At 52.2% G+C, this 17095-nt stretch overlaps 4 protein-coding genes across 4 annotated transcripts; 2 read left to right on the top strand and 2 right to left on the bottom strand.

Moving 5' to 3' along the window:
• Window positions 1–1738: 1738 nt before the first annotated feature.
• On the top strand, window positions 1739–3634 carry BDP81DRAFT_480945 (uncharacterized protein; the record flags this gene model as incomplete). Its single annotated transcript, XM_060594950.1, has 6 exons — window positions 1739–1952; window positions 2006–2162; window positions 2220–2412; window positions 2505–2810; window positions 2841–2974; window positions 3226–3634. The coding sequence occupies 6 exons, from the start codon at window positions 1739–1741 to the stop codon at window positions 3317–3319; spliced, it is 1098 nt and encodes a 365-aa protein (XP_060445771.1). The 3' UTR covers window positions 3320–3634.
• A 2080-nt stretch (window positions 3635–5714) lies between these two features.
• Window positions 5715–6629, bottom strand: BDP81DRAFT_426832 (uncharacterized protein). Its single transcript, XM_060590315.1, has 2 exons — window positions 6389–6629; window positions 5715–6306 (listed from the first exon to the last, which is right to left on the bottom strand). Exons 1-2 carry the CDS (start codon window positions 6434–6436, stop codon window positions 6112–6114), a joined length of 243 nt encoding a protein of 80 aa, XP_060445772.1. The 5' UTR covers window positions 6437–6629; the 3' UTR covers window positions 5715–6111.
• Window positions 6630–7985: 1356 nt separating this feature from the next.
• Window positions 7986–9029, top strand: BDP81DRAFT_318907 (Nnf1-domain-containing protein; the record flags this gene model as incomplete). Its single annotated transcript, XM_060584397.1, has 3 exons — window positions 7986–8438; window positions 8550–8671; window positions 8750–9029. The coding sequence occupies 3 exons, from the start codon at window positions 7986–7988 to the stop codon at window positions 9027–9029; spliced, it is 855 nt and encodes a 284-aa protein (XP_060445773.1).
• Window positions 9030–9929: 900 nt separating this feature from the next.
• Window positions 9930–11210, bottom strand: BDP81DRAFT_449246 (PH domain-containing protein; the record flags this gene model as incomplete). Its single annotated transcript, XM_060592383.1, has 2 exons — window positions 9930–10635; window positions 10702–11210. 2 exons carry the CDS (start codon window positions 11208–11210, stop codon window positions 9930–9932), a joined length of 1215 nt encoding a protein of 404 aa, XP_060445774.1.
• Between the last annotated feature and the right edge of the window lie 5885 nt (window positions 11211–17095).

A 17095-nucleotide genomic window follows, 5' to 3' on the forward strand; every position in this document is an offset into this window, starting at 1 on the left:
ATTGGGTGACCTTGCCTCGCGTGATGGGAAGAAAAAGAACGTCGTCAACATACCGATGATAATCCCGGATCTATTACCTAGCCGGCACCTAATCCATAAGCCTTACTCAGAGTTCGGTTGGAGATTAGGAAATAAAGCAGTCAAGCATGCTCACGTTGGTGGGCTAACATGCCGAGACCAAGTTCAGTCTAAGCAAAGGCTTGGTCAATTTCGTCCAGGGCGGAACCGACGTCGTTGATAGACGGCTATTCATAGGGATATACTCTGTTGTTAAATCTATAGACTACTCTTGATAGGATACCAGAGTAAGTATAAGGAGGCACTTAAGCCCCACCACAATATCAGACGATGGGCAAGGCATGTTATCTATATATCGCGTTTCTTAACACCCTCCCTCGCTCTACCGACGGGATAACACGAGAGAAGAGACTGAAGATATGGCAGTACTAACTATTGAGCTCTGCCGCGGTAAGGTTTGGGAGCACCAGATGTCCTTCCTTGATCTGGTCTCTTAGACGGAGTAACACCAAATTCATGACTAACAGCTACTGTGAGGATATCCTACATCGCATCGTAGTACGGTCAGACATAGGATAACAGCGATATCTGCCTCTTGATCGGTCTTCAGGTATGATCCTAAGCTTATATGCGCTTATGCGAACTGAGCGAGGTCAAGCACATGTCTACGATCCCGGGCGCAACCCCAGACTCGTCGATAAAGCTAAGGCTATAATCTTGTACTCAGCTCACGATGTGATCTCCCCAAGTCCCGTTCCTCGTACCAGGCTCCCAATAACAGTGATGAGACTCACAGAACCTGTAGTCGATCCCTGCAATGGTGATTGAGCCACCGGGTGAAGGGGGGAAAATATGGTGTTCTGTGTTATTCGAAGTAATCCATGGCTCTACAGCGACTCACATAAGCTGGTGAATCAGTGAGCTTTCATTCTTCCACGAAAATGTGTGTGTCTCATCTGGTGTCATTGAACTACGGATGATGCCGTCTGGATGTCTCATCGCCGTGGGACCCCTGGGCGTTCAAGATTCCTGGACATGTGAGTCAAAGTCTCTGCGGGAGTCTCGGCACCTCTGTATCCAAAAGCAGGCTGTGCAGGGCAGAAGGAATGCAAAAACCCCACGGAACCTCATGTTCCCTGCTCTGCGATGGTAAGCCGTCTCGCACGTGTCTGAACCATAACTGCATCTTGAATTCGGAAGGGATGAAGAAAGAAGTCTTACCTATAATAACGATAACAACGGGAAGAAATCGCACGATTGATGGAGTCTGCCCAGCTCAAGTACCTACGTTGATAGAAGCTTCGTTTGCGCGTCCTCCAAACCTTGCATGATTGGTGATGGCAGGCTGTGTAAAGCATCATTTGATCAAGAATCAGGCATTACCTTGTCAACGATACGAAACACGGCGATGAAGGAAAATGGACCCTGATTAATTCGCTGGTATGCTCCATCATTCTTCATGCTCCGGCTCTGCTTCTGCACGTACAGATGCAATGGTACTGCGAGCCGTGATGTGTGTCTACTCGGTATCCGTCTATGGTGAAAATGGTCATGTTCATCCACTTCGAGGCACGTGTAACGTCTTGTTTGGTCATAAGGATGCTTCGCCCTGTTGTGAACGGCCGACGCGGACGGCTGGCATGGCTTTATCTCCTACCGCTACTCTTCTTATTCATTGAGAGAACATCTCACCTTTCATAGAAATCTCTGTCGTCTCGCCATGCGTCATCAATCTTTCGAGGTATTCTCCAAGGGGTCTATCCTGCTTGCTGCCTTTGCAGCATTTGCGCCCCTGTGCGGAAGTTTCAGCGTCACTACCACCAGCGACGCTAATGTCATCGCCAATGCCATCTTCAATGGGCCCGGGATAACAGTTCTACAACCGACCTTTTCGGGAGCGGCCATCAGCTCTGGGACATTCACTGACGGCCTTGGTGGCATTACGGCGCCATCTTGACGTCTGGGTCCGCCGTTGGGGCTCTTCCAGGTGGCGATCACTACGTTAACAACGGCGCGGCCGGTTCTGACACATACTGCGGTGCGAATACATTCAATGCCGCAATCCTGACTGTGGGTATCGCCATCGACCCCGGATATAATGACGTCCAATCGAGTTCATCCTCGCATCAGAAGAGGAGGGATATGTGAACTTACAAGTCAGTATGGACTGGTGTAATTACAAGCTTACTGACACTTTCCAGTGGATCTCCTGATCCTATCGGCATCTATCTAGGCGGCCAACAGTATGCCAGCGTCAATGGCAACCGCGTTACGGCCAAATCCAACCTCCTTGCGCAACCGATCGGAATCACGCCGCCAAACAGCGTCACGTCCTACCCGGGGTCATCCCCTCCTCTCCTCGTGGGGATCACTGCGTCCGGATCCCAGACCATGGTGTTTGACCTTTGCGACTTTAGCGATACTGAATGGATTCCGCCCTGATGCTCAATGCTGCCGGCTGTGTCAACTGTGATCCTGTGGCCAAGATTGACTATGTCACCATAACCTCAATTGTTGCCGCAGGACAGGAGTACACATCGACGGTCAAGGCTTCAGGGACTGTCTCGGGTACTGTTACTATTGGAGCGACAGCTACGACGACATCGACTCTCAGCTCTTCATCTAGTTCTTCCAGTTCTTCTTCCAGCTCTTCGTCTAGCTCTTCGTCTAGCTCTTCCACTACCGCTTCTTCCACCACCGCTTCTTCCACCACTTCCTCTACCGCTTCCTCTAGTTCTTCACCCAGCATTACTTCCAGCTCTTCAAGTATTAGTTCTTCATCCAGTACTTCTGTCACACCTACTACAACATCAACAACACAGTCAACTATCACCACAGGTCAAAGTCCAACAAGTTCAACAACATTGCCGAGTTCAACCCTATCAACTTCGGATCTTTTGACCACAATAAGCTCACTTCCAACGATGGCGTCCACATCAGACACAACTTCTTCAAGGTCTCTCACGATGAGTAGCCTTATAGTTGGATCCTCTCTCACACCACCGTCGATATTCCCCCTTTCTACTTCATCATTTTCGAGTCAGACCCCGAGTTCTAGCCTATCAACCGGGATATGGCCAAACGAAACATTGCCGGCTAGTTCAACAAGCAATGTTTTCCCCAGTCCTTCGTCTACAACCTCTCTCAGCGGCCCACCCAGCCTTGCTAGTAACACACCACAGAGCACGCCTGCTGCTCTGTCACCAGGTTCAACTTCCGCCTTGCTTCCTCCCACAACCACGGCGCAAGCCTCAATAAGCAGTCCAAACACCTCTCTGCCGTCTGTGTTGCCTCCATCTAGCACCGAAGGAATCTCAATCTCCAGTCAGACAACATCTTTATCATTGGAGAGCTCACAGATTCTAGTCGGAACTCCGTTCCTTATAACTGTGTTAGCTCCAACGGCCTCGCCTCCTGCTACACCAGGGGTCTGATGATCGATTGCATCGGCTCTTTAGGTATATTAGCTTTGAAACAAGCAGTGAATGAGCATACGAGTGGGGGGAGGGGCTCCGAGCCCGAAGTTGGGAACCGGAAGCATGCATTCGGTGCGATCCGGATAATGCCTACAATCCGGTCCTTTATGAGTTTGCCTGTAGTTACTTCTAATGCCCGGGTAGAGCTGTTAAATGCTGCTAAGAATGCTTTGTCAAGATTTTCGTTCCGAGGAAGACACCGATCATAAGCCTGGAGAGGACGACAGAAATAGCTCCAGGCAACATTCAGTGGCTTGGCCCATTTAGTGGTATGTTTTTTCTCAAATGGCAGCCTTTCCATATGCCTTGGCCATAGTCATCCGTTATGTTCCCTCCTTCATGTGGCCACATCTTGACGTTCACATACCAAGGTAGGCGCATATATCTTGCTCGACTACGCAAGTGGTGAAATAGATTCATACTACACTATCTGTGAAATAAATCCCCCACTAAACAGGTTAACAGTTTTTGGGAAGTATGTGCAGGATGGCGCTCCTTCGAGAAATTCGCCAAGGGATACATACCTACATCTGCAATTATCATAAGTAGTTTGAGGAAAGCCCTCTCACGGTTATACCCGCCCACATATTCAGGAGGGTCACACGCCATCGCGGCTCACTCCGTATTTTCACAAGTCCTGAAATCAAAATGTATCGGTACACGATATCCCTTGTATGAGAACTATTCGCCATGGGAAACGAGTTTTCATCCGACACCCTTTCCCCGCCCCACCCGAATACACACAACAAGCCTTTACATACCCCCTCAAGTCCATTCCTGTCACCAGCACAGCAGGCGCCTTCCTAGGTCGGTTGGTCAGGACAAACTGGCTGGGTGGTGGAGTGGTTAAAGGTCAACAATTAATCACCCCTTCAACCTAATCGACAGGCTCCGAGTTCGAGTTCGCATACGATCCCAGCATGAGCACCATAATAACCGCCAAGAGATGTAGCCACACCGGTGGTGAACTCTTTTTGTTTTAAGCTTTGCCTAGTCGCAGCATTATAGAACCTCCTCTTCGTTATCTAGTAGAGGGTGCGCCTCTGAGATCAACTCCCTAAAGATATGTTTCTACTCATTGAGGACCGCGTGTCGCCTCGAATAGCCCGAGCCATACATACTGCCAGTGCTATTACTCTTTGGGGTACAGCTAGCTCGTTTTACCGCATCTCACCACTCTTGGAAGCAAAGGAGTACAATAAGGTGGTAAAATGAATATGCGATATGTGTATAACATTTGAGAATAGAAGGAGACGGTGTACCTTGTTAATGTTAGCGTGCGCGGAATTTTGGAGAAGGTAAAAAGGCGGTGGAATAAGTGCTTTGCCAGTATTTGATTGTATCTTCTTGCTAACACATGAAAGTAAATCTTGGCCCGACGGTTTCCCAAGCCGCCAAGGAGGCCAGACATCTGGTTCTTCGCCCCTGGATCACCAAGCCGCGCTAGACGGAGCGGGCGAATGGCCTTTCAGAAAGCCCAGCGGGCAATACAAGAAAGGCAACTTGATACAAAGTCACTTTAGTATCAAGCTCATATCCAAACTATAGAATCACGCGTAAATCTTTGGACCTATGAGATGCTCCGTGTTGGGGTTTGGGCCAAGCCGCCGGTGGTTATTCTACTGTGAGCTCACTCCATTCGGCCTTACCCTTCGGCCCCAGAATCAACAAGACTAGGTATTGGTGGCCAGGCTTATATCATATAGCGTCTCTTATTTGTCTTGCATAGTTGTCGCGTGCGCTTCAAGCCCGAGTCTTCCCCTCAGATGTCAAACATTCAGCCTTTACCAGCCCAATCCCCGCTATTCATCAGCACATACGACCATACCCATTGGAAAACTCGGGATCCCGTCCGCTCTCCCATAGATAAGCCAATGAGGGCCGGATTAGTAGTTGGGTCGGTGACGACCAGCGAATACCTGGTGTTGTATGTTTTTGACGTTTTGTTGTCTTTTGTGGAGTTTTGATGTCGGTAGCTGGGTGGGCTTGGGACGGTGGAGGACGGTGGACTAATAGCTCACCCATTCCACGCTGTGCTAACTCCCGATAACCAAAGACACCTTGGAAGGTTCGGGGGATTGCTTGCGAGTGAATTGGCGGTCCATCGGCTCAAAACCTGGCATCAGTACTGACCAGGGTGAGTTGAATCGGTTTGCTTGAGCTTGGGCGATGACCTGGAGGCAACATTGGAGATGGCCGGATAGGAAGCTGCATGATGATGTAACTATGTAAGATCACGCTTTCAGCTCCCTTGAGTTTAGAGAATAGAGATAAGTTCTGGCTCTGAATGACCTCCCCCTTTCTCATCTACCAAAGGTTCGCAGCCGCATCAAACACTTAGATTTCTTGCGGGCAGGCATATATCTTTACAATAATGTATCTTAGTAGCACGACAATGATATGGTTGATTGGTTAACTCCTAGATCTGAATTTACGCGCCAGGAGCATTCATATCCATCAGACATCGAGATAATTTCCCAAATGTCCACATCCTTCTCTCCTTCGAGTATTACCTTGACTTGCCCAAGAAAGAAAAGAGAATTCCTCTACACTTGACCCGGAGACACTTCGAAATCTCAAAGGTAAAACGAAGCCGAACTCTTGACAGCGTTTTCCCTCAAAGGTTGACAGCAAGGCCCATCCCGCCAACCATGACGCCAAGGGCAATAGCCGCAGTCTCCCTTGGGCCGGCGTTCTTGGTGCTGTGAGTAGCCGAAGTCGAGCGCGAGACTGTAGCCGAGACTGACTTGCCTTTCGCGGCAGCGGCGTTGACGGCGCCCGTGGTCGTACTGGCCGGGGGCGTAGCGGTGGCCTATGGCAGTACGAATATTGTTAGCTTACTTATTCTGCTAGAAGCAAGTTCAGGTGGTGAAAGAGGTTGAGGGCGGTGTTACCAGGGCCACTGTTGCCATGGCGAGGAGTGCGGTGAGGGAGAAGCGCATGTTGGGCTGGTGAGATTGATACGAAGCTGGTTGCGTTGTCTGAGAGGTCTGTGATGTCGATGAGATAGAGCTGTATGTAGGTATTGGTGGTCTCTATGTTCTGAGGCTGTGAGAGATGTAAGGGGGTATCTAAATCTGAAGATAGACTTCGTTTGGGGTCTTATATGATATTTAGATAAAGAGAAGCATAATGTTTTACCGTACCTAGAAGCATAGTTTGAGTTGACCAACTACAATACTTACCGCATCTAAAAATAAACCCCGTGAACAACACAACTGTTCAAAGAACACCAAAAGGGGCTTTACCGCCGTGCCTTGCAAATGATGAAGGCTGATCATCACGCTGTTCTCTATTCTCTTGGATACGGAATCCCACCGGAAGTGTCTGCCTAATTTTATCTGCTCGAATCAGGAAACATCTACATGTTTTTGACGTAGGCTTCACATTCCAAACTAGCCAGGATCGCAGGGTTCTATCGATTGATGGAGGCTATGGTGGTACTGTATGAAGCTTGTTCAAACTTCGCGCAAGTTACAGAATGGTAACTCCTCAGAGCGGGTCACCAGGACGATCTAGACCGACTTTGGGAAACCAAACAAGTGGAAGTCATGCCCCGAGGGACCCGAAAGAAGCGAAGCAGCTTTCATCTTTGGCGTGCGGTTCTCGGTTGTAGTTGCTCGCTCGCCATGCGGACTTCCATGCTACCGTTTCGTAGAAAGGCGTGCTGCTAAATTAAGCATTGCATTCCAGGTCTGCGATCGTCGCTTTCCGTCACAGTGCTAGGAGTAGTGAGTTGAGTAGCATGGAGGGTCGTCGATGAAGATGTCCCCTCTGACTCTTGGTTGCATGGCTTGATGAGGTGAGTCAAGTTGGAGTCTGTATGTTAGAGGCTCATCTTTCCAGCACTGCCTCACTCATAGTAAGTGGAGTTTACTATTCAAGATTCACTCTCACGCCCAACTCCGTAGAGGCAACGTGGACTAGGATCATTGGTGCTGGAAAAATATCGTCTCGGAACGGCTTGCATGTTTCAAATGAGGGAATCAGAGACAAAATGACGGAACGAAAAAGCAGCTTTGCGTTCCTGAGATGATTCACTGACAGCTGTCGTTCAAAACATCAAGATAGGAAGAAGCCCAGAGGTTGAATTGACTTTCCCCAAACGGACAAGAACACAAAACGGCGCGGCGCCAAAACCCCCCCCCCCCCCCCATGCCAAGGCTTACCAGGAACCAAACCAACCGGCCGGCCGGGATCGCTCGCATTTGTTTGTCTTGGTGGCGTTCATCCCACCGCCAAGGGGAATAAAAACATAAAATGGCCCAAGCCTAAGCACGTGAACCTTCCGTCAACTTCGCGCCAGTCTGACTGTGCCCACCCCCCACCAAAGTACCTTGAACCTCAGACGCGTCACGTCTCGTCTCCAGAGACATCCCAGCCGGTAATATTCACTTAACCACCACCGCCGCAATCGCATCGCATCGCATCGCGAACTCAATCAAGCAACAAACCCACCACCCACACACCAATCCGCCTGTTCTTTCCAAAATGTCCGCATCCGATCAAGACCAGTCACAACCCTCGCAATCGATTAAGGAATCATCATCACAGATTCAATCGCAAGACCACGCAGTCCAAACCCACCCCGAGAACGAAGCGCACCCCGCCGGTGGCGCATCAGCAACATCAACAACGGCAGCGGCAGCACCAGAAGCAAACCCCGCGACAACACAATTATCACAACAACAACGACCACAAGAAATAACAGAAGAGTCACAACCGCCCGCCTCCCCTCCCCTCCCCCAAAAACATACCCCCGCGACACCCGGCCCCCGCGCGGGACGCTTCATCCAGCTCTACGACGGCGCCCTCGCCAGCACACTCCGCAAAGTAAACTACGACAACTTTGCCTCGTGCTTCCCCACCGTCGCCGCCCACGCCCCGAATACTCTGCGCAACGTCCAGAAGCAAATGGTGGATTACCTAGAGGAGAGGTGTAACGTACGTTTTGGGCGGTCTTGTCTTTCCCCCCCCCCCCCCCCCCCCCCTTCCCCACGGAGGACAGAGGGAGCAGAACCACATGCTAATAGTACTTGACCCCTCCTAATGTAGAAGGACTTCCAATCGATCCTCGCCGACCGCGACGTCATCCGCAAACTCAACGAGCTAGAAAACCTCGTCAGCGACGCGGAACGCAGGAGACAAGAAGGCGGCGACGTCGAAGAGCCCACCCCGTACGTCACCTCTACCCTCGGTCTCGATACCCCTATACACTAGAGATACATAAGAAACTAACAACAAAAAACCAACAGACCACACGTCCTACCCCCCGACGAAATCCTAACAGCTCACCTCGCCCCGCGCCTCGCCCCGCAACAATCCACCCTCAACGCCCGCCTGCAAAACACTCAGGCCTCCAACGAGTCCCTCTTCATCTCTATCCAATCCCAGCGCGCGGAAATCGACGCCCTCCTCGCCCAGCTCGAGAGTCAGGTCACCGATATCGACGGCGCCAACGCCCTGCTTGTGGACGTTGCGTCCGAGCTGGCCGCCGAGGCGCGGGCTTCCGAGGTGGAGATGGCGGGTATGTGAAGAGCAAGAGAGAGAAAGAGGGGAGGCGAGAAAGGGGACAGGTCACGAGAATCGTACGTAACGAAGCAATGGACGGATTCAAGGTGACGCGTGGTTGTGGAAGAATGTGGGAGTATGGTTGTAGACATGACTGCTCTTCCCAATGCATGAGATACCATTTTGATTTATGTAGGCCATTGATTGGCTTTGTTGATTCCTATCAAGCTTGACTCTCCTTATCGTGACATTGGAGTATTAAGACAAAGTCAACAGGTTGCAAACAACTTAGTTCCGGTCACATTCATTTTATTCATCATGGGCCACTGACTTGCCAAAAATGGCCTTAGCTGTACATTCGGTTGAAGACATGCTGTTAACGTTCAATATATTCAAGTCGACCAGGCTATGCCTCGGGGTCATGACGAATGAAAGTTTTCTTTAGAAATCCCCATTGCCAACGAATATGCTCGCTGCCAAGGCTTTCGCAATGCCAGCTCTGAATACTCCATGCTACAAAAAAGCAAAAGGACAAGAATGAAAGTAGGGCCGCGGACATTGCCGCTGCCCTTGACAACTCCGCCCAATGATGATATGCTTGGCGCAAAGCTATGCTCTCGCTCTCTCGCCCGCCATGAAAGACAAAGGAGACTGAGGATAAGTTGAGAGAAATCGAGATGAAGTAGGAAGAGAAAGAGCCAACCGAATGCATATGCCGCGCCGTCCCGCCCGATTTTTGTTTTGGCCGCCGTACCGACTGACTGACCGCCCCCCAGCCTCTGGGGTATGTATGGTAAAAATCCGTATCATTCGAATCTTTGCGATTCTTCCTCGTGTCAATGCGAAAGAAAGGCCCTCGTCGTTGACGAGAGCACGGGGTATGTATATGTGCAGTAGAAGTGGGGGAGAAAACAACGATCCATCTTAAATCCTCCTGTTTTCTGTGTGGATGACTTGCCAAGGGCCGAAGAAGTCGATCTCGCCGTAGGCTGGCGGCAGTACGCGCACCATGCGACCTGTTGCCCAGTCCACAAACCATCGCCTCCCCTTGCTGATGATGTAGTTTGATTTTCGGGGGCTCTTGAACAAGAGAACAGAGTAGCAAAGCTTGGCGTAAAGCAGATCGTGAGCCGCACTCCATTGGTGCTCAGGCGCCCATTTTCCGGTGTCAGGGTCGATGGCCTCGTTGGGGTACGATGTCGTCGACAAGCGGCTGCTGATCGGCTCGTTCCTCGCGGGTCCCGGGCCGTATATAGACTCGCTGTCTAACACGTTGGTCTCGCCGCCGCGCTCATTGACGACGGCCTGGTGAACGAGACCCTCTATTGTCGATGATGCTGGGAAGGGGTCTGGCGCCTCGGCAGAAGCCACGCGGCGGAGATCAGGACTCAGTGGTCTTGGCGTCGGTACGGGGTAGTTGTTCGTCGGTGCTGGTGTCTGGCCACGGAACCAGCGGATGCGTTGAATGCGGGGAATGCTTTGGTCGCGGGGATAGTCACGGTCGTCGATCGGAGCGGCAACATCGATGGCGGCGAAGAGAGCCTCCAACCACCTGACCATGGTGCTTAATTCTATACATGATAGAAGGAACTGATCCTCCTCGGCCCTGACGCGAATGACATATCGCCTCCTAGGTGGGAGTCAGTTTCTTGGCAGGTCTTGGCATAGAATGAGGCTGAGAATCGAGGCAACCTACTTCTTGTAATCGGCAGCAATACCAATATCGGCGTGCTGAAGACTGTACGCCCTGTCGAGAGAGGCCTTTCTCACCCACGGCGGGTTGTCGGGCGAGATGGTCGGTCCGTCTCTTGTCCTGCCCCATCCCCAATCCTTCTTCACGTTGTAAAAATTCAATGCAGTGCCTCGTAGTTGTACGATAGTGGTGTGCCAATTTCTGTCCTCTGCCCGTTTGGTGGTGTTTTCAATTTCCATCTTCTTCACCCATACGCCCTCCAACTCGATGTCGCACGAATAGCCTGGCAAGTCCTCCCCGACTCCATGTTGGGAGTTGATCTTGGGTGCCACCGGTCGTCTTGGTCTAGCATCCCGCTCATATGGTGGCGGCTGTGATGGTCGTCGGAAAGGGGAAGTCATGACTTCCTGGTAGAAATAGTCCTCCTCCATCGATAGTCGCCGCCGGAGAGGCGGCGGCTGCGCAGCGGTATTAGATGGTCCATTTCCGCCATCCTCGCTGCGGGGATCCATGGGGCAGATGAGGTTTTATATGACAGGAGACGAGTCGTGTCAGGCCAGGACCACCATGCGGCGGGTGGCAGCGGAGGCAGAGGCCCGTTCCCGTGCGTCTGTCTCGGACGGATTCCCTGGAGCGAGGGATTCACGAGATGTGCTTGGCCCGGGGGTTATGCTGACCCGCAAAACTTCATGGTGAGGGCCTTTTGTCGGCGGCTCTTTCTTAGGGCCGCACGGGGCAGAGTAACGTAAAACAAATGCAAAGGGGTCCTGGGACGAGACCGGTAGATGAGATGAGATCGGGGAGTGGATTAGGTCCAGTCAGGTACGAATGCGTAGGTATGGAGAAGGACTGGAGACCTCGGTGGTGTGTGTGTATGTGTGTGTCGTGGTGAGAAGGTGGATGAAGGATGGAGTGATGTGCCGAGACGCGAGAAAGCGGTGGCAATGAGCGACGGGTCCAAGTAATAGGCCTGGTTCCAATGACCGGGCGTAGGACTAGAATCCGGATCCTGGAGCGAGCGAGGTGCGAGACAAGCACGACAAGCAAGCACAGGAAGCACAGATGGAAGGAGGTGGAGGAAGGAGACGAGATGGGATGGAAGGTCAAGGTTGCAACGGGCTGGCGGGAGGAGTGAAGCGAAACGGGAGGCGTCGAGTCATCGGGTGGTGCCAGCGCAAAGAAGAGCCGCTTAACAAGGTTGGACTGAATAGGAAGCCCGATGATGAAAGCAGTGCAACCCGGATATGAGGGAACCGATTCCCGTGCAGGGCCGAATAGGCGCGAGAGGTTGGAGACGATGTCCGGGACCGCGCAGCAAGGGCAGTACGTCTGTGTTGAAGGACCAGGGCCGCAAGGGGGACTTGGCTCTGGGGGCGGATCTCATGCGCATCGGACGTCGGGTCAGGCCAGGACAGGGCTCGTTGAAGAGCGGCGGGTGGGAACGTGGTTGCGTAGCTGACAAGGACGGCGTGATATGGCGAAAGAATAGGGTAACAGAAATCAGAGGTGAATGAAGACCATGTACGGTAATTGGTGTGTTCCTGGGGGGCCACCGCGCGACTTGTGGTGATCAGAGAAGGATGGATGGACGGATGAAACCTGGCTGATGGGTGTGGAGGCGTGTGTCGAACAGAACAGGACCCCAAGTTCAAGAGAACCGTACGAAGTAGAACGGTTAACGGAGGGTATGCGGTCGGTAGTCGGTACGTAGTATTGGTACGGGGTTCACCGTTGGCTCCTCGAGATGAAGTTCAGGTTGCGAAGAGTAAAACGGGTATGTCTTTTTCCCGCTTTCTTTTCGAACTTCAAAAGGTCGAAGTGCGCGCTACAATCGGTCCCTGTCGGGATTTTTGCAGGTAGGTTAGGTATTGGATGATTCGATAATGGAGAATTGGAGAGAGAAGAGGAGAGAGATGGAGGCTCGGATTCTGGCCGGGCGGTAGGTGTGGACGTATCCGTAGTATTCAGTACGGAGCACCTATCGATCAGCCAAGGCACGATTCAATTAATGATCCGAAGGTACGTATCCGTCACGGTCGGTCGAGTACCAGGAGTCCAGGACTCAATGCGATGGATGCAGCGATATCCGTACTTGGTACGCGTACCCTTGATGCCTCGGCGCGATTTTGACAAATGGGCAGACTCTTTGTCGGATTGCTAGATTGATGATTTGCAGTTTGGCGCTTCTACCGTACTATTGCAAAGTGTGGTGTTCCATTCAGAGAGGGTGAGCAGCAGCAGCAGCGGCGGCTAGCAAACGGAAACGCAGGCCGTCGTCGGCTTGAGAAGTTGAGGCAGGCGTGGCGGGCAGACGAACGAGGGGGATGAAAGCGGCAGGGTGGTCGTGTGAATCCAGAATAGGGACAAGGAACCGGCCTTGAAGCAAATGGCAGGCTCGAATTAGGGCGAGTTCGGTGCCGATGATCGTCAAGACGAACACCCAGCGGCAGCCTAACCTACGGAGTACTGTACGGTGGTAGGAAAATAGAAAAGGACCACAACTCAACTGGACCTTCCATGCAAATGTGGTGGTCCCGGTCAGTGGTGGATGTGGAAAGCAAGAACAGCGCCGAGTGGACCGAGGCCTTTTGTAGACAGGTCTAACCCGTTTTGGGAGGTGAAAGACATGCGGCGACCGGGGTGGTGCGGACTCGAGGTACTTTTTCACCCCCCCCTCGACCAAGTCTACCTGTAGTGGTCCTGTGCTAGACTGCTAGTAGACCACCCAGCATTTTTTTTCATCTTTTGATCATTTGCTGGACGGTAATGGCAATGCTACCTCCCGTTGTGCCTAGACCCAGCAGGACAGCAGGGTATCTTTGTATTTGGAGACGAGACAGACAGAGGCTGGGTATCCCGTAGGTCAACGTCCTCTGGCATTGTCATTTGCATTGCAACCTTGGAGATTGGCCGCCATAGCACAGCGGGCGCTTGCAATACTGCTTGACAGTGCCTGCCCGCTGCGAAGTAAAGCAGGTGAGAGAAGAGAGGCAAAAGAAAAGAACATGTGGCCGGTGAAGACGCAAAGCTTCAAACGCAATGTATCTATCTGATGCAAGGAATGGCGCCTCGTCTCCAAAGTTCTAGATTGATGCCGGGCAGGCAAGCAAGGACCAAGTTGGTGACCCAAAGTACCAGTGTACTCCGTACCTTACCATGTACGAATACCAAGGTAAGGTAAGGTAAGGTAAGGTGCCTTAGAGAGAAGAGTTGCAGCGTGAGAATGCACGGGTACCTTACGAAATGCTTGAATTCTGCCGAGGATCAACCTGTCTACTCGGCAAAGTATCGAGGTACCTTATGAAGGCGGGCATGGAAGGAAGGTAAGGTATGCAAAGGTTTGAGCATAAGGTAGGTAGGTGCCTACCTGGCGAATCCCATCCTCCGTTTCACCCTTGGACGTACCTGCCCTCCACAAGTTGCCGACAAAGTACCAAATGGAAGCCACCACGGAAGGTCAGCTGAATGGATGCTTCTCCCAATGGCACCAATTACGGCATTACGGCACAGAAAGGCGGGGGCCTAGGCCGGCGTGGACCATCCTTCCGTACCTGCTTCCATTCTCAGTCTCCCGTCAACTTCCATTCTCAAGCACTCAGTTCCCACCGCTTGAGTCGGACGCGACCCGACCTTGACACACCCAACACTCATACTAGGCTAATATCAACACTAACACCGAGACTTGCTCCTTGACCTTTTTTCTTGCTCAACTTTCTCACAACCATTGGGCAGGCAGGTAGTATCCGCCATATTGCACCTGTGCTCATCAAGGTAAGGCCAGGTCAGACCGTCGCAACTCGGCTTCAACTCCGGCAACAACGTCTCTCTAGTCTTCCAACAGAGGAAGGTAGACTATGTGAGGAGGCCCTTTGCATGCCATGTCCGCGTCATTCAATCTCTGGCAGCCTTCGGATATAGACAGAACGGAACTTTGTCAGCAACTGCTACTTGCTGACTGGTTGTGGAGCACTGAGCTTCGTAAACCGAGTCCACCTTGGTTTAAGGTAAATTCTAAGGTAAATGTCAAGTGGATCTACAACGGGGGTGTCAGATATCAGAACGTTACACAGGACTCTGTACTCCGTACGGCAGCAAACCAAACGTTTCTCACCGTCAGTCTCAGCATTTGTTCTATTGTGTATATTCGCAGCTAGCTCTCGCATGACTGGACAGAGGCTTTGACTGCAAACCGAGGACTGTCTGGCAAGACGATGATGAAGCTACGGATGTCATTCCCAAAAGAATCGTCTGAACAACTGCGAAGGAGTTATGACTCCAATAGGATACTTCGTACGGATACATACAATCAGATGGGATGAACGGCATGGCCGCCAACATGCCCGTGCTAAAACATGCCATACCACGCAGTATAACCACCGCTACTTTCCATGTACCCAACACCGCCCACCCACACACACACACACATTTTCTCTCGAGACCCAGACCAACACCAAAGGCCAAGACCAGGACGAAACAGGTCAGATATCCGCCACTGTGCCCGATTCTACCCTCGTCGTCCACTGACCATCCCCCAGTCTCTACCATTCTCTCTGTCCTCCGGCCGCGCAATCAAGCATTTCTCCATAATCCATGTCGCCATGCTATCCCCCCCCAACGTTCGAATTGCCTGTCATGGCCTCCCCTACCATCAATTTTCCCTTTCTTTCCGCCGCGGCCGCCGCCCGCCGCCGCCACCGTTTTTGCTGGCTCGGGATTCCTTGGCTCTGCACTGCAAGTCATTGATGGACGTCAATGGAGGGTTAGCACTGCCTAGCAGCAGAACGGGAGCGCGGCCAAGCTCGATGCGCATGGCGATCCCGTCCTCAAGTGGCTTGGACTCTCGAATCGGCCGAAAGACGACTGTCTGTGTCCGCGGCTTGAGTCTCGTCCGCTGAGACACTGGTGTGTCCTTAAACATACAACAAAGTACCTACCTTACCGTACACTACCTATATCCGCGTACGCCCACCCGAAACATTGACGGCGACGGGACACTCACACACCACTGCTGTTTGCTGGCCTGGGCTTTTGACGGGGAGAGTGGTGCATAAACGAAACGAGGAACGGCAAATGCCAAGAGCGGCGGCTGGCCCGAACCACCTGCCACCCTCGCGCACACACTCGCCTCTCCTCGCTTGAGCGCTTGTCCTACTGCAGTCTGCGAGTGCGCAGGGCGGAGTGTCCGTTTGGATGAAGATTATTGGCAAAAGTCCAAAGGATCTTTTGCGAGCGGATCCCACTCAGCCGTTCCCTTTTGCTAACACTAACTTGAGTACAGCCCCTGGTTCATCGCCTGTCGTTGGTCAGCCAGCTGCCAGCCTACAGAACATTTCAAAGCCAAGCATCAGCCGTGCAAGTTTGGGTAGAAGACATCGAACTTTTGCACAGGCGCCTCGTATACTGTGCTGCTGCCTTTGGAGCAGAGTTTTCGCTTCGGCCCTGGTGCCTCAATGGCGCCGTTTTCCCATATTGCGACCATTATGCGCAATACGCTCTGCCTCACCACAAGTTACAGAACGGAGCACTCTCCGCGACATCCGGCCCGTCAGACTCAGGGCAATCGTTGAGCCAGCCGTTGACAATGCCAGTTTACCCCATCCATCACGCCATGCCTGCCAGGATAGGGACCCCCCCTCCAGATCCCCTCGTTCCCCAGAAAACGCCCTTCGGATGCCCTCCGGCACGCCACGAAGTCAGGTTTTGACCATGGGGGCGCCAGTCGCGACTCGAACGTCGCGCGCCCTCCCTTCTATGCCAGTGTTCGTTTTTTTCCCCCCTCCACGGACGAACATGGTGCTTTCGAGGCCTGTCCAGCAAATGTCACGTATCACTGATGGAGGACTGGTATGGATGTATTAGTCTGTTGCAGGCCAGGCCAATACCACCACGCACACACGCCCCCCGAACCCGGCCGCCCGTTTCTGCTTCTAGCGGCTTCGCCCAATCTCTTGGAATTTTCTTGGAAAGCTTGAGTGGACACCATTCCCGCACCACAGCTCACGCCCCGTCTTGCAGCTGGCTGCCGCTGAACGCTCGCCCTGCCCTGTTTTGCTAGGCCGGCCTCGTTTGTCGACGTGAAGCAAATGTTTCGTCATCATCGAGGAGACAGGACGTTGATTCTGAGGCCAATTTGCTCCATGCCGCTCTACCTCGGAAGAGGCAATCTTCTAGAAGCACTCGCCAGTTACCAACACCAACAAAACCCAACCTCGAAAGACGTATTCTTTCCTAAACAAGAGTTGACGACGGAAATCCCCAAATAATCCCCACTGTCTAGCCGCTCTCCAAGGTGCTGATCTTTGATTATCGCCGGCAGTTCCCTATCTACCACTTGAACATCTTCATCCTGGCTCTATGATCAGCGGTCAGCAAAACTGTTTGCATGCTAGCTAATAAC

Source organism: Colletotrichum phormii (genome assembly GCF_030913505.1).
Source record: "Colletotrichum phormii strain CBS 102054 chromosome Unknown BDP81scaffold_9, whole genome shotgun sequence".
In the NCBI taxonomy this organism is placed as follows: domain Eukaryota; kingdom Fungi; phylum Ascomycota; class Sordariomycetes; order Glomerellales; family Glomerellaceae; genus Colletotrichum; species Colletotrichum phormii.